The sequence below is a fragment of the Pholcus phalangioides genome, unplaced genomic scaffold (assembly GCF_987345545.1).
Source record: "Pholcus phalangioides strain wild (caught in Gottingen) unplaced genomic scaffold, Ppha-v1.0 ptg000001l_1, whole genome shotgun sequence".
NCBI classification, from domain to species: domain Eukaryota; kingdom Metazoa; phylum Arthropoda; class Arachnida; order Araneae; family Pholcidae; genus Pholcus; species Pholcus phalangioides.
In genome coordinates this window covers 1840004-1857580 of record NW_028301594.1, presented here as the reverse complement: position 1 = coordinate 1857580, position 17577 = coordinate 1840004, and the positions used below count along the sequence as shown (strand labels likewise).

Below are 17577 nucleotides of genomic sequence, written 5' to 3'. Positions count from 1 at the left end.
ATAGAATGTTATTTTTGTTTACCTTGGCAACAAAAACACGTGCTGCAAAACGGTGGCCGATTCCGAAAATAAAAATCTATTGTTATTCAAATAATTAAATTCTCATTCAATTAAATTCACAAATAGTCGATAAAAATCTAAGAGATCTCTTATCATTTTACACCAGACATCAAAGCAGTTGAGAATCTTTATTCAACTTTGCCATACATGCGTGGGCGTAATTCGGGGGGGGGGGGGGGGGGCGTGGAGGGGCATTGCCCCCCCCCTCCACCCAGCAACGAAGGTGAAGTCGACAGATCTAATGCATATACGTATAGATGAATCGACATCATCATCATCATCTTGCCCCCCCCCCCCCACAGACTTCCCCAAGTCTATCTCCGCCTATGCATACATGCTCATCTCATGGCCAAATGTGGTTATCGGAGTCATCTGATCTGGGCAGCAGTGTACCTTCTCGAGCCCCACAGCAGACTTTTCTTTGGGAGGCCCCTGTTGAAAGGGTTATTATTGTGCAAAACAAATGTAAACTTTTGTGGGGCCCTCATTCGGCTCGGGACTCAGGGGGCAGTGCCCCGTTTGCCCCAGCCTAGTTACGGCTCTACATCAGTGCTGTCTTAACGCATGGGCCCACCCGTGCACGGCCCGGGGGCCTCAAGAGAAGAGGGGGCCCACAAAAGAAGATCTAGGTGAAATTTTCTGGAATTAACCAGGTGGGACCACAAAAAAATCACTTGTCCCGGGGGTCCATGATGCTCTTTTAAGACGGCCCTGCCCTACATCTGATGTGCCCCGTACCCTCATACCTAATTTTATAAAAATGAACTGAGCGACACATTTCCAGATCACATTAATTAATGGACCTGTATAGCACTGTTTCACACCACTCAAGTAGCACACGGTGCATTCCCAAATGTCTTATTGACCCGCGGCACAATCCCAGTTCACTTAAGCGACTCAACATATTTTAAAGATCTTTCAAGTGACCCGCGCCACATTTAAAGATCTTCTAAGTAACCCATGACACATTTGAAGATCTTTTAAATAATGACCCGCAATACATTTAAAGATCATTTAAGCAGCACGCGGCACATTCGAAAGGTCTTTGAAGTGACCCTGTAAGTTTTTAATGATCACTTTTTCAGTAACCTGGGGCACATTCTCATTTCAATCAAGCTGTCCGCGACACATTCTCATTTCAATCAAGCTGTCCGCGACACATTCTCATTTCAATTAAGTGGTGCCTGCGGCACATTGTCAGGTCATTCAAGTGCAGTGCACCGTGTTAACGCATGGGCCCAATTGGACTCGGCCCGGGTGCCTCATGAAAATGAGATCTGGTTCAAATTTTCGAGAGTAAGCAAGGCCCCCCCCCCCTATGATTTTGCGAGCCTAAAAATTTGAATATTTCCCTGACTATAAATAAACTTCTTTGACCCTAGTAACAGGAGTCCTCTAATTTCTGCTTTTTCCGGCCCCCCCCCTTCCCCCATGTCATAAAATTGTTCTCAATAAATAATATTTACAGTCGAACTTGATTAATTTGAAGCACGGGGGGGGGGGGGGGGGCAGCAAAAACGTTCGAATTATACAATTCATCAATTTAAGATGACTGCAATTCCACAAAAAGTCAAAAACTATGAATAAGAATTTTTTTTCTCCCACCGCCCCCCAAAGCAATCTAACCCATAGGATCCTATGTTATACCGATAGCATCTACTGCCCCCTAGAACATTTCATCACCCCCCAAGGGGGCGTTAACGCCCACGTTGGGAATCACTGATTTAGAGCATTCATGCAAACGGGCCAAATGTGCCCTCGAATTCATCATGTGTCCCGTGACATATTACCAAACCCCTTCAAGTGGCCCGCGAAAGGTTATCAAATCACTTAAGTAGCTCGCGGCATATTTCCAGATCATTCAAGCTGCCAATTGTACATACCCAGATCACTTAAGCACACATTTCCAAATCAATTGAGTGACCCGCAGCACATCTCCAGGTCACTCTAGTGGCTCGTGGTACATTTTATAATTGCTTTTGTGACTGGCGGCCCATTGATCATTTAAGTGACCAGCGGCACGCTTCCAGATCACTTGCGTGGCTCGCAGCACACTTACACATCTCTTAAGTGGCCCACGAAATATTTACAATTCACGTAAGCAGCCCGTGGCACACTGAAGAACCTGAGTGACTTGAGGCAGCATTTCCAGATAAGTCAAGTGGCCCGCGACATGCTTTCAAACCAATCAAAGGGTCCCGCACTCTATAAAAGACTGAGCACCTTTGATTCAGACTCTAAATCAACGGGGGTTACCGCGTATCAAACTTTTACAGTGTAATACCGGCCTTAGGCCGGCATCACACTATAAAAGTTCAATGAAAGTTCTTTGACAAAACTTGAAAAATACAAGCAATAAGCGTATGAGTTAATACAGGGACTCAAAGATGCAATTTTCAAACTTCAACGTCGTTATTTTTTCTAACATGTCCGTGGAATTTGCAGATGTTAGAGTAAGTACCTTTGTTGCTTTCGTATATTCGTTTTCGTCCTCTTCATGAGAAGATCCAATATATTTATATATATATGTGTGTGTGTGACTTTATTCTCTACTTCTTCACCAATGTCCGCATCCGTAAGGCAAAACTCTCGTATTTACTGAGTAGTGGCATTTCTATCTGCCCCTGGCGGGTGTAAATGAAGTCATCATAGAACCTGTAAAACTCTAGCTACCCTTGGAAAAACAAAAAAAAACATGGTTTCTTACTTATTACTTAGAGCCACAACAAAAATATTTGGATTTCGCTGGTTGCAATTTTTCAATCTTAGCTTTATGTTATATTATGGAAAAGGTCAATAAACCATAGAATAAAGAAAGGGATGACCAAAATTTTTCCAGAAATTTCGAGCAAATAGATGAAACGAATGCAAACGAAATATATGAATCAAACTTCGAATTATCCAACTTCAATCAATATCCAACTTAACAATTATTAGAACCGCTTTTAATATGCATACATTATTTAAAACGTCGCTTTCTAACGGAGGCTATTAACTATCAGACATTGAGTGTTGTTTCACACACAAATATTTTTGTTTGTTTCTGAATTGAAGAAGGAAGATGTGTGATTCTTTAATAAATTATCCCAGGACCGTCTTAACGCATGGGTCCGCCAGGCACGGCTCTGGGGGGCTTCTAGCATGCATAGGACACTGCAATAATGGGATCAGGTGCTATGATTAATAGCAGGTGACTCTTGTGCAAACGCTTCATTTTTACACGAGAGAATTCGAGTAACTGACAAGAGTCACATAATTTTTAATGTCATCCGATTAGGGCTTTGCCCGAGGCCCCATCCGGTGTCGCATTTATGGCATTGTCACCTGTGGGCTGTACAAATGTCGTCACTCTTCACTCATTCTAGCCTAGTTCTCTTAACCTCTCATTTCTCCAAATTAGCCGCCCTGGACTATAGTTCGCTTAGCCCCTCTCCTTCCACACCGTAAATATGCCTCTGTGTCTAAGTGACTCTTTTGGTCGTTCACATGCTTTCACACCCTCTAGGTCACTCTTTTCATACATCGCTTACCAGGTCATTCTTTTGGTTACTCACATGCTTGCACACTCTCTAGGTCAGGTGTTTCCAACGTATAACTTCTCAGAACCTTTGAACTATCTCGTTGAAATTCACAATAAAGAACAGTTTTGCGAGTGTCAGTAACAAGAAAGTTTTCTTCTTTGAAAGTTTTCCGGGATTTTTAAGTAGTCCGTGGCGTTTGATCATGCGGAACCCCAGGGTTTGCGGAACACTAGTTGGCCTACTTGTACGAGTTCAATCTACTACTTTAATACAAATACATATAAATATTGGGACCGATATTTAGGAAAAAAGGGGGTCTCTTTTGTTTCTTCTTACTCTGGGGGGTGTGCAGTAGGCTACAAATATGGTACTTTGCTATGGCTTCATTAAATTTAACTAGCCTCGTGACTTAGATTCGATCCTTTCGAAAAAAAAAGAAAAAGATGAGATTTCCTAAAATCCGCGCAAATGAAGTCACGTGTTGAACGCTTTGATAACATCTTGGCCTATCGAAAGAAATAAGCTGCGTTAAATTACAGTGAAGCCCAGGGCAGTCTTAAGAGTATCAGTAGCCCCGTCCCTGTCAAAGTGAGGCTTTCGAGGCCCCTACCGGGCTAGAAATTCCCGCTTACTAATTTCACATGCAAATTCTCGAAAATTTTAACCAGATCTCATTTCGTAGAAGCCCTTTTGCATTTGAGATCCCCGGGCCTTGACCGAACGGGCATATGCGTTAAGTCTGCATTGATGAAACCTCGCTAATTTATATTACGATAAATCAATGCCTCTACAACGATATTTTTTCAAATCTTGTTTGGAATTATTGCTTCCAATTATTGCTTAAACTCCTCTCGATGCGACGACATATAATATCCCCCCCCCCCACAATCACCTTCAGTATATTTTTTTAAATTCCTCACCAGTGTTTTTTTTCGACGATGTTTAATAACATTTATTTTGCCCTTCGAAAGTGTTGAAGTTGCTATGAACCCACTTTCTGTGTAGTACACAAAAGTGTTGGACGGTAAACAAATTTACAGATTGAAACAACCAAAAGAAATTTATTAATCAACTAATTAATTAGAATTTTTGGCCGCGAATAAATACTTATAAATTCATTTGTGTTACTAACGACGTCAAATCAAAAGAGATTTGAAAATTTTGCGGCACCCAATGATTATGCTACCTCTCAATATAACGGTAACCCCTCTATAAGATATTTTTTCTTGGTCCGCAGCAGGCTCGTCATTTAGGGGGGGGGGGGGCAGGGAGGGGCCGCCCCCCCCCCCACCGGCTTTTGAAAATACACTAAAAATGGTATATATATATTTATACAAATATATATATACATACATTGAGTACATGTGCTTTGTGCCCCCCCCCCCCCCCGGAAAAAGTTGAAATGACGGCCCTGGGGTCCGCAGAATATTGTTATATAGAGATTTCATTGTATAAATAAATAGAGTGTGTTTGGAGGACAGAAAAAAACTTACACACATGGGTCAAAATTAATTGGGAGTTATATACACATCAGGTGCATTGTGATAAAGAGAATCACATTTATAACAATTTTTTTTATAGACCGGCAAATAATGTTTCTCTTCTCAGACGTGAAATCGTTACCTTTTCTGCAAAAATGGCAGATGCCATGAAAGCCTTGGGATTTCATTTCTAAATCTCGGAAAACATTTTTCTTTATACTCTCGAAAATCGGCGTAGTTATATTACATATGGTGATCCCTGGCAAAATAAAATTATTCTTTCTTGATTATTACTTGAAAATTTGTTTCACCAACAATTCCGTGATTATTTTCGGATTTCAGAAATACGTATTTTTCATAGAAAATCGCGTAACTCCGAAATTGCGCAACTCTCGGGGTAGCGTTAGTCGGTGTATTACTGTGCTACCAAGAGTTCAACCCTACAATGCACGATTTTTTTCTCCGAGCTGATAATTTTTTTCATAGTTACTGACGCGTATGGAAAGACAAAAATTATTTTTAAAAAAATCTATTTCAAATTGTGTACTGCTTATACAGGGCCTTGAAGAGGACGGACAAAGCCTTAAAAATCGCATATAAAATTAATGTGTTGAAGCAATACAGTCGATCCCGCTTATTACGTTTTAAAAAAAAGTCATAAATAAACGTTATAAGCGGGAAAATGCTTTAAACGGGGGGAAACTCAAAGGGTATTGGTAATAGTTAGGACCACGAAAATGAATCGTACTAAGCGAGAAAACGTTTTAAGTGGAAGCCTTATGAGCGGGATCGACTGTATCGCTTTCCAAATATGCAACTACCTTCTTTGTGATTCAAACTAGAGTAAAAAAAAAAAAATCGGCTTGGAAACCTTCAGGGTTATAAAAGAATGCAAACGAAACATTTTAACCCTACAGTGCATAACATTTATATGCATTTTTTTGATTATGAATGGTTTTCGAATGAAAAAATGAGAATAATGAATGTCTCAAACATGAAGTTGCCAATCAGCAACGAAATGCAAACGGCGGAAATAATCATTAAGCCCGTTAGAGTAAATAAACACAGAAAAATACACGACTATGTACACATTTCATTACTAAAAAAAGAAAACCACAAAAAGTAAGTATGCTCAGATTTCAAGTAATTTATGTGTATTATATTGCAATAACAAAGAAAAGTAATGTCTTAAAAAGAAAAGAGATTATATTCCAACACATTAAATTAACCGAGAAACAACATTTGAAACCCTAGAAAGACCTGACTCTCTTTAATACTGCGAATTCAAAATCTAACGTTAACGATAACTGTTAGGACTGTCAATGAGAGTGTCGTCCAACGTAGAAAGATCTTGCCGAGAAGAGTCCAAGCTCGGGTCTACGATCTCTCCCACGTACGAGATCCTTCACTTCCCACGAAGAGACTATAATTCCCCCGAGATCATTCACCTTCTCTTTCATCCGCCGAATGTCATCCAAGTCGACACCGCGTGAAGCATCTTCGACGAGGAATGTTCTGAACCGAAAATCCAACGAATCGACAGTGGTGTAACCAACACAGAAATCCGTAGCGAGGCCGGTCACGAACACGTGCGTAATATTCGCATCCTTGAGTTTCTGATAAAGTTCCGTTTGGGATAGCTTGTTGTTATCCCAGAATGCCGAATAACTATCGATTTCAGGATTAGATCCTTTGTAAATTGGGACGGCATCCGGGGGTAACTTCAAGTCTTCGTGTAAATCGGATCCGGACGTGTCCTGGACGCAGTGTTTCGGCCACAATTTCTGTTCCTGTTTGAAATCACCGTCGAATATCACGGTATCGAAAACCTCTGCATCGCTGGCTTTGACGGGACTGTCTTCACTCACTTTCCTCTCGAATATGTTATCGATGAATGAAATGTGGTTTTCGGGATGCCAGTCCAACGAGTAGAACACTTTACAAAACTCGACAGTGGACAGTAGATCATTTATGACGCCGACAACCTCCTCTCCGTTCTGCCCCGCCGGGCAGTGTTTGAGAGCCAGGGTGCCGTCGATGAAATCATTCTGCACGTCGATGACCAGCATAGCGCACCGTGGTTTCACCGTCGGTAATATAACTTCCGACCACATGTTTAGGAACTCTTCGTAATTGAGTCTGTCATCGGCGTCCAAGTCGAAGGACTCGAAGATCATCTTGGATTGACTCGGGTGTATTTCGTATTCGCCGCCGTCCGGTTTGACGAACAACTCGCGGGATAATTGGCGGTAGTTTTCTAGCCGCAGGGCTCGTTCATCGCCGTCACGAAAGCGTTCGAAGCACATCCGAGCGAAATCATCATCGCTTCCATTTTCGACAAAGGAATCGAAGAAATTTCCGCCAACATCCATAGTTGTATCCTTTGAAAACGGAACGTTTTTCCGAAGCGGCTGGGCCGGAAATTCTGGAAAAGAGAGCTGCTGATATCGACACGCGCTCACAGGAAAAGAACAGAAACGCAAATGAGAAAAGAAGACCGACTTTACCGGTCTCGTCTCCAAGGCTACCTTCACACATCGAATTCTCCTTCTCCACCTAATAATGATGACTATTTTTGTTTCTTATTACGTATATATTCGACGCCTCGCTACACACACACACACGCGAGGGTTGTACAATATTCCCCATCTGTGTAGAAATAAAAAGAGATAGAACAATATGCGTGAGAGAGAGAGAAGAGAGAGAGAGAGAAATGATTTTTTCTCTTTTTTTACTTTTGGCGAAACGCTGAAAATGTTTCTATGGATTTGTTGGGACATTATTTGTTTTTTTTTTCGGAGCAAGAAGGATGACGCAACACCATGACGTAATCACATTTCATTTTCCCACTCCCATTTCCTGAATATCCTCCGCCCTTCTGCCGAATTATATGAGGAGCATCTGGCGTTTTGGCGATGGAAATGCTATGCATTCGGATTGGCCGGAATTGTTAATCCCCACGCTCTTAGTTTAGCTCAGAACTCAGTTCGAATCCATCATAGTATGGTATATTATAATCATATGATCAGCTGCCGACTGGTTGATTTTTTTACTAGAGCGGTAGTATATATTTATACACTAGGGGGAGGGGGTGTAAAACACATTCATGTACAGTGATACTTCTGCTAACGACGATAATTCGTTCCTGAATCACGTTCGTTAGCTGAAATCTTCGTAAGCCAAAACGCGATTTCCCATAGGTTTCTGTGAAAAATCATTTTATTCGTTCAAAGTACTGCCATTTTTTTTTAAACACTAAAGAGAGCGCTACAAAAAGATGAAAATGAACTGCTTTAAAATTGGATAAATTGGAGTTTAAAAGAAGATAAGGTACTCTGAAGATCTTTTTATTTTACTTAGCAGTAGAGTCTCGATGATCCGAGGTGAACGGTAACGAGACCCACCTCGGATTGTTGAAAACTGTAATTATCCGTAAATGAATAGAAAACGATTTTTAAAGGGGAGTGTTCCTATTTCTGTTTTGCCTTTAATTCGATGGACTAATTCATAGCATAACTGCCAAGCCCCATAAACTCTGCATAATGGAGGCTGATGGAGGAGCCAACCTTGGCGAACAGATATGAATGTGTTTTTTTTTTCACAATAAAAATTTATTATCGAGGAACCTGTGAAAAATTTTAGCTTGGGGATCCACCGGAGACCCCAGTCTACGGATCAAGACCCCTATTCAAACTAAAATAACTCGCATTCCTCAGAGAATCGCGACAAAATGAAAACAAAATTCGTTCTTGGCGCAAGACAGAGAGGATTCAAAAGGGAATTTTGGAAAATTTTATCAGAATTTTATCGGATTGTCCAGGACTCAAAATTTTGGGACTGGAATTATCGAGATTGCTGCATGTACCCGGTCGGGTTCGTAGGTGTCCCCATCCATTTGTAATTTCATCAGCTCATTTCTATGTCTGATACGTGCAGATGGAGAAGATAAGCTTCTAGAATATAGTTCCCCAAACTTTTTTCGTTTCATCACCTATTTCTTCAATTTTTTTTCTCTCATTGCCCCTAACTCAAGCCAACCCATAGGATCCTATACTTTACCCATAGCCTAGCTTCTACCAACCCCTCCCCGAAGCTCCCCATCCCGATTTGGGGGGGGGGGGTCGATATTGCCCACTTTGCCCCTGGACCTTTCCATCTCCCCCATTTTGGGAAACACTGACTTGAAAGTGCAAAATGTTCAGTTTTATGCTGAATCTTGCACTGAAAGAACGTACTCTTAAAACATAGGCTCCGTTCTTTTTCAATGAATTTCCTATAAGCTGAATTTTAAATTTTACATGAAATGATTCAGAAACTTTCAGAAAGAAAAGCAGGTGTGCATCTGGAAAAAGATTCCGATGTAGATATGAGTTAACCTCTTTACGATCACGGGCGTAATTTAATCAGTGGAATAAATTCAAACAAGTTCTCTGTGTTTTCATTCTACTTTCTTTACCATTGCGAGGCTTTAAAGAATCCCTTTCTACGAAAGTTGCTTTTTCTTTGATCTCCTTTCTTTCTATACCCCCTGTTAAAGATTTCCCACCCCCACATATATCTTTCTACTATATACATGTAAGAGCGAAAGAAAACACGTAGGGTAAGGGTGAAAAGAGTACTCTAAAAAAAACTCTTTTATCTATTATACTTTTTCCTTTTATATTTTTTCTTTTCCTCCCCTCTCCTTTTTCTAACGGTCAGTTAGGTTAGGACAAGGTTACCAGATTCATCGCCGATTCGTTGAATTGAGACAATCCAAATTTCTTGCCAAAAGTTTGTACGTGAAGTGGTTAATCGGGCTCGACTGACATATAGACGTTGTCTATGTAAGCCCATATATGTATAAATGTATAACTAGTTTTCGTGGGCCCCACTCGTGGCCTGCAGGCGATGCTCGTCTCTGCACCCTTGCCCATGTTCCCCCGTATCTTTCTATTGAGATATCATTTCATATACAACAATTGGGGGAAGTGTGTATATTTGTTTCCGGGGGGAGGGGGGTCGGTCATGTTGCTGATTGGCTTGTGGCTTGGTGTGGGTGGTTTGCTGGTCTTGGATGTCGTTGGATTTTTCCACCGTGGCCCACGTCTCCTGAGACGGACCAGCTTATATCCCCTAGGGGGACACGGCGGGGGTCACGGTTTGTCTGGTGGTGGGCTCGACTGACAGCAATTCTGGTGATGATTGCCGTGAAAATTCAGCTCACAATGTGACTTTGTTAGGTTAACATGTTCATCCATATCAACTGAAATCTTCGTTAGCCAAATCCGTATTCGTTAGCCGAGGCGGAAAAAGTCGAAAGAAATCTTCGTTACCCGAAAGATTCGTAAGCCGAGGGTTTCGTGAACCTGGTATCACTGTGATTGTTTTGTTAATATTCTTCGAAATGGAAATGGTGTTTTGTGCGTTTTCATAATTACGTATATTCAAACAGGCATAATGCACCGGATGCGACACCAAAGGCACAAATTATTAGAAACATAAAATTGAAATAAAAAGCATATTTGTTGGATAATTTCTATAAAAATTACTTGAGCAACCGTTACAAATTGCTATTATTTCCCGCTCAAAATAGTACAAAATGCTCTGATATCGCAAAGTGGCGCTCGAATAGCACAACTACGAAACTTCACTATAACTGCGATATGAAAAAATTTCGTTAAATGCAATTTGAGATCATAATTAATATTTATGAATAATATATATATATATTTATAATCCTTCGAAGTGAATTATTATTTTCTAGAGATATCCTTAAATAGAGAAATTTTCTGAAGAGAGATCGTTTGTGTGGGAAATTCCTCATATAATTCATTCACGCCAAGATTGTGAAATGCCGAGAAATGGAAAAAAAAACGGTGGCGAAATAAATTTTCCTTCACGTTGATTACACAGGGCACAGAGCTAACTAAGTCCCCCTTGCCACAAATTTCTGGTAAACCGGCGGTACTAGAGGAATACTTCTAATTGAAAAAAAAGGCATCCAAATAACGTGTAGAGAACTCAGATACGTCATTCATATTATAAGGGGTTGTTTAGTTATTGAAATTTTAAAAAAAGTACATTTTTTTTTATTTGGTAACTCTGTTCTACAAAATCCCAATTAGAGAAAGTTGTTGCCCTGTCTCATCTGATGAAAGCAAAAAAAAAAAAAAAAACGTTGTTAAGTAAGTTCTTTCAATATTCGCTTTTTACATTGGAATTCTGTCACATAAAATGAAAGAAAGAGAACGGCGTAAACTAACAGACAAGCTCATTCTACGCTTCATATGCTGTTCTTTCCACTCACTTTCAGTGATTTTCGAAATACAAATATCTCAGCGAATATTGCGCTTAAGAACATGGAATTTTTTTTAATGGGCTCAAGAGAGACGGCAACAATTTTACAATGGTGTTTTTTTAGGACAAGGTAATTAAATAAAAGGTTAATTTCTGTATTTCTCAACTACTGCTATAAACTTTATTTAGGCCGGTATTACGCTGTAAAAGTTTGATAAAATTCCTTTTATAAAACTTGCAAAATCTAACCAATAAGGTTATTGGTTACATTCTAGAAAATGCAACCGGTGACCTTGTTGGCTGCATTTTTCAAGTTTTATAAAATGACTTTTACCAAACTTTTATAGTGTAATGCCGGCCTTAAATTAAGTTAGTTGCTCTGTACAGGCTCAGGCCTCTAGACGACAAACATTGAGATTTGACTGTTTCATGTATTATTTAACTTCGGAAACAAATAAAATAAACTGAATTTGAAAAATATTTGAAACTGCACAACTCCTTGCAACATGAATGATTGACGTATATACTGTATCTTAGGCCCATACGTTATTTGAATGTTTTTTTCTTGGTTTGCGAATGATTCCAGGATAAAAGGACTCTCTTATGAACCCTGTATGTATAAGAAATTCAAGCTTTTGAAACATTCAGACACGTTTTTGTTATTTTTTTTATCGAACCCGAAAGAAAAAACAAAAACTTATGGATTTATCGATCATTCGTTTGGTGCTAATACTTTTCTTACGTATCCCAGGATACGAACACACACTTACAATACGCATACCTTCCAACAACGTGAAACTATTTGGTGTTATAAAACATATTCATTTTTTTTCTTTTGGCCCGACACAATGTTACTTACGAAGACGTTAGGCTACGATGTGTTTGGTTCCCCTTTTGTGATCACTATGGATACTTTCTCAAGTTTTGAAACTCCCCGCAAAACTCTTTCATCTCTGATACAAATACCTTTCTTCTGCTTTAAATGACTTCAAATCACGAAAACTTATATATAGAGAGAATCGTATGGAAACTTTATTTTTCTTTCATCCCCGAAATGACACATTCTTAAACTTATGATAAGGGGGCCATTCAAGTATTACGTAAGCAGATTTTCAGCCATTTTTGACCCCCCCCCATGTCAGCAAAAGTCAGCAAAACACTGACCCCCCCCCCCCCCCGTCAGCAAAATTTCGTCAGCAGCTTAGAATATTTCATATCTTTAAAAAGGGGTGGTTGATGACATAAGCAACCTTCAATCCCCCCCCCCGATGCTGATGTAATACTTGAATGACCACTAACACTCCACTAACCTGGTGTTTCTCAAAATGTTCGCCGCGACTACAAGGGGCATCGCGGTGAGCTGGACAAATTGATTTTGGTGCCTATTTATGCTTCGAAGTGGTTCTTTTACGGGTGAAATATCCACTAAGCCATTCACGAAAGCCGCAGATAAGCCATGAATTGGGAAAGAGAGCGGCGGGAGACAAAATTTTGAGAACCTAATTTGTCAAAAAGCATGATACCTTAATAAAAATATGTACTACAGGTCTAATCCCGTTTTAACGAATACCGATATAGCGAAAATCTCATTTTAACGAACACTTTTCTAATCCGCCAGATAAGTTTACATAGGAACAATGCAAAAACCTGGAATTTCGTTTTAACGAAGTGATTTCTCCGGTCTCTTGGAGTTCGTTATAACGGGATTCGATTGTATATTACGAATTATTTTCCCTCCATTCCTCTTCTTTCTAGTCACAATTTCAGAATGATTTTGAAGTTTTTCAACCACTGATAAGCCCTGATTTCCAGTAAAAAAAAGCTGCTATATGTTACGGTGGTGATAAATCGGTAATTATGAATAATCACTAATCGTCTTGATAAGTTTGATAAATTTCATTTCTCTCTCTCTCTCTCTCTCGCGCGCGCACACACCACTTTTATCGGTGATTACACATAATTTGAAGATGATGAATTTGATCGGTAATTTTGTAGGTTTGTAACATGTTGATAAATACGAGTGTGTAAGAAGCCAACATTGACGAGTCTATGAGATGGTTATTTATTAGCCAATACATCAATGAAACTTTTTTCTGGATAATATTCTGGGGTAACTCCATACATATCACCTGATCTCGTGTCTGCCGGGAATCGAACAAAGGTATTCTGAAAATCCGGGCAAGTGCACTACCATATATACCACTGGGAGTGGTATATATGGAACGGTGTATCGACAGTTCCGCACGGTGCATTTCCGCGCATGGGGAATTTGGGGACGATTCCGCACAGCCCATTCCCGCACTTGCGAAAACAAAGGTCCTTCTTGTTTCTAAATCTTCCATATGGAATATGGAACTATATGGAACTATAGTGTCCCACCTGGGAGGCCCAGTGCCGTAACTAGGATTTTTGTGAGTTGGAGGGGCATGTTTTCATCACCCCTCCATCGCAAAATTCGATTATTTTATAACGGTAATTTTTTAATTTTCTGAAATTTGCTGCCCTTAAGATTCCTCCCCAGGGCAGTTGTCTTCTTTGTCCTTCTCTCGTTCCAGACTTGGGGGACATTCGAAGAAATTAAGGGAGATTGCTAAGCCTCTACTTCAGCGCTTCACGCCAAAGCCAAAGTGAGTGAAATAAGGGAAGCAAGGTCGTGTCTCCAGTGATGTATATGATAACTTGGTTATCAAGTATTTCTAGCCATGTGGGGGGGGGGGGGGCTAAAGAAAAATCACTTTACCCGGGGACCAGTGATGCTGTTAAAACGACCCTTTTAATGATATAGGAGGTATTGGGTTGGCAGAAGCCATATGTTTTTAGACGGCCCGGACAGCTCTAGCTATTCCTAGTTCTATAATATGAGCTTGACCTTCCGAATATTGCCTGTCTGTGACAAAAATGTGGCTTATGAAAAAACCCACGGCAATTCAAGAATTTTTTTTTGTTTATTAGTCATTTTTGTGATCGTGACTCGCACATCCCAACGTGACTTATTTACAGGAAATAACAATAGTTAACACTCCCTTACGCTTTTTTCGCCTCGTTTTCGACTCTATAGTCATACAAATTTGACATGCTCGACGGCTTTGCGGTCTAGCAACACTGAAGTGTCTGATATCTCGACCTGAACACGTCACAATCATTGAAATGAAGCTGTTATATGAAGAAAAATGATTCAAGGATGGCTAGAGCGTTAACAACATTTTAATGAAGATTAAATTATCAGTATTACATGATTGTTTTCGTCGGCCATTATACAGGTGCCAGCGATAGTTAATAGCGTGTAATCTCCGCATTAAGTGACTTTTTTGACGTACTTGGATTCACCACAACATTTAACCAATAATAAACTCTTTTTCAATGACGTTCTACGTGGGAATTCGAACGTCACACAGAAAATAAAACATTCGGGTTGTAAATGCAAATGTTCCGTTCAACTGGTAAATAATTGAAAAAAAAAATAGAGTGAAAAAGGAATTAAACATGCAAATACACGATAATGTACCAAATTGAACAAACGTACACTGGGAAAAACAAAATAAATAACTTGAAATAAACACGCAATTTGTATTAATGTTTGATACAAGAGCACAGCCGCCATTTCTTCTTAGACTTTTCCTGCTGGAACAGGGCCGCTTGACTCGATACAGCTTCTGGAGAGAGGGCCACTTCCGTCATGCTGTTGACCACATAATTGTGTTGGGACAAGGACTCGTCGTCGTCGCCATTGTCGTCACCGACGAGGACGAATGCTTTAGTCTTCGTTCCTTCTTCAGTCGAGGTCGGCAGTAAGACATTCCTACCGTACCTGTCCAGTTCATCGACGTGAATTCGCTTCTTCTTGTACTCGGAGGATTGCTGCTTCTTAAATGGGGAGATCCTCATCCACAGCGAGTAAAGGCTGCCACCGCCGTCGGCGCGGTTGCTCGGACCTTTATCGCATCCTACCCGATTCTTACTGGCAGCTTCTTCGATGGTATCTATGCTGGCGGTTTTTATCGCCTCCTCATACGATGAGTTCCTCTTGAGTCGCGACGACGCGGCATCACGACCGACCGCAGTCGACGTGGTCGTATCTTGGATGTCTACCAACTTCACGTCGAACCGACCCTTCCGAATTGCTCGACTCCTTCCTCCTCCCTCTTGTACTTCTCGCAACACAGGGAGCTTGGTGTTAGAATGATGCTCCGGGCCACTCAGGAAGGCCTCGTTCAGGTTTCTCGATGGCTGGTTGACCAGTTCATCAAGGCTGTCGATGACTTCCTTCATAATGAAATCATTGATCGCGTCATTGCAGTTGCCGGTACAAGTAGACCCATGGACCTCCGAATCAGTCTCGCGTCCCGATATGCCTTCACGAGCTTGTGACTGTTCATTTAAGCTATTCTCGTTTAGATCGCAATGCGTCGCGTCTGCGGTAGGCACCAGTGTCCCAACACTGGACATTGATCCGTCGGGATAGCGCGTGATATTGTTATCATCATCCAAATTCGCGCACTTAAGCTCGGAAATCTTCGGGAAGGAGCACGACGTCGAAACCGATGTCTTGATCGGCGTCGAACCCGTGTCTTTTTGTAGAAGTCTCTGCTTCTCGCTCAGCGTCACGCATTCGGTGTAGTTGCGTCGACGAGCTGCATCGCGCACGCTTGCGAGATTGCTGTCCAGAAGCGTCTCCGTCGGGTCCCGTCGAGGATCTCGATTATCCGAGATGTCGAGTTCGTCGATGCCCGTCAAGCTAAAATCGTGACACGAACACGAACGACGACGCTCTTCGTTGTTTTCGCAATTGTCATCTGCGCTTGTAACTAACTGGCAGTACCTGCAAGGGTTCTCGTTCTCCATTTGCTGTACTAAACTGACTCGCAGAAATTGTACAAATGTCTTAAGTATAAAAACACTGGTATAAAATATTACGTTCGATGCAAATAGCCTACATTCGCTGAATTTGGCTCGTTGTTTTTCTTTCTTTCTTTTGTATGTTGCCAAATGTCCTAAGAAATTATATTAACACATGCCGCATATCTTAGACTTTATAACGGCTCAAAGATTGTTGAAAGTTGCTTATTTTTTTTTGGTATCAGTGAGCCCTGTTTATCCGAGTCAAATCACTGATTTTTAAAGAAATTTCTTTTTTTAATGTTTTTAATGGAAAGACTCGTTCATAATTATATCATTTTAAACTTGTATATTAACCCTATTTTCATCTGAAGTTATACAAGATGTCCCACGAATTCGTGAGGACACACCTTCACGTAGTATGGGTGCCCCATATTTCAACTTCAATGTCCGAATTTTCCCTGGAAGTTGTTGAGCACGCATTCCCTTTATGTCAAGGGTCTTCATCCTTTCTGACAATGTTGGCCAAATTAAAACTTCCCATAATGTCCACGGGTTATCGAGTCATACCGTAGTATTCCCCGCTATTAAATAGGGTCCCCCCAAAATATTTTAATACTTTTATTCACTTTTTTTATGTATTTTGAAATAATTTCTTTCTTTCACTGATTCCGATTTTCTTTTATTAATTCTGAAATTTGTCCCAATAATTCTGTGATTATTTTTTCATTAATTCCGAAATCTTTTTAATAATTCTGGGATTATTTTCTTCCGAAATCCACCCGGCACGTGAGTGGACGCGGGTTCGATTCCCCGAAAATTCCGACCGAATTTTATATACAGAGTTTTAGGCGTATATTGATGTTCGGTCGACCCTTCGTCATATATTTTTTTTGTATGGTGTATTTGTTGCATCTAAAGGGTGATCATGTATCATTCGAAATTCCCTTGTATTTTTTTATAATTGCATTGTTGCCTGTATGCTCATATGTGTATGTATGACTTGATAACTAGTTCTTCGTAGGTCCCGCTCGTGGCCTGCCGGTGATGTGCGTCCGTGCACCTGCCCATGTTCCCTCATACCTATGTAATGATGTTCAATTATATGTACAACAAGTGGAAGGGGGTGGGGAGGTGAAATTGTGGGAGGAGTCCAGGTACTGGTTGGCTTGTGACTGTGAGGCCTGGTGTGGGTGGTTTGCTGGTCTTGGATGCCGATGGAGTTTTCCACCGTGGCCCACGTTTGCTGAGACGGACTAGATTATATCCCCTAGGGGGATAGAGCGGGGTCACGGTTGTTCTGGTGGTGTGGTGGGTTCGATTCCCCGCAAAGACAGTTGAATTTTCTCAAATTCATCTTTGCATCAGCCAGCTGTTAAAAACCTTCGTATGGACAGTGG

General features: G+C 40.7%; 1 protein-coding gene across 1 annotated transcript; it reads right to left on the bottom strand.

Moving 5' to 3' along the window:
* Positions 1–6139: 6139 nt before the first annotated feature.
* On the bottom strand, positions 6140–7792 carry Naam (Nicotinamide amidase). The gene has a single exon (XM_089233507.1). The coding sequence runs from the start codon at positions 7432–7434 to the stop codon at positions 6382–6384; it is 1053 nt and encodes a 350-aa protein (XP_089089633.1). The 5' UTR covers positions 7435–7792; the 3' UTR covers positions 6140–6381.
* Between the last annotated feature and the right edge of the window lie 9785 nt (positions 7793–17577).

What these genes read in the sequence shown, in the direction of transcription:
- Naam (XM_089233507.1), bottom strand. Translation starts at nt 7,434, where the DNA reads ATGGATGTTGGCGGAAATTTCTTCGATTCCTTTGTCGAAAATGGAAGC.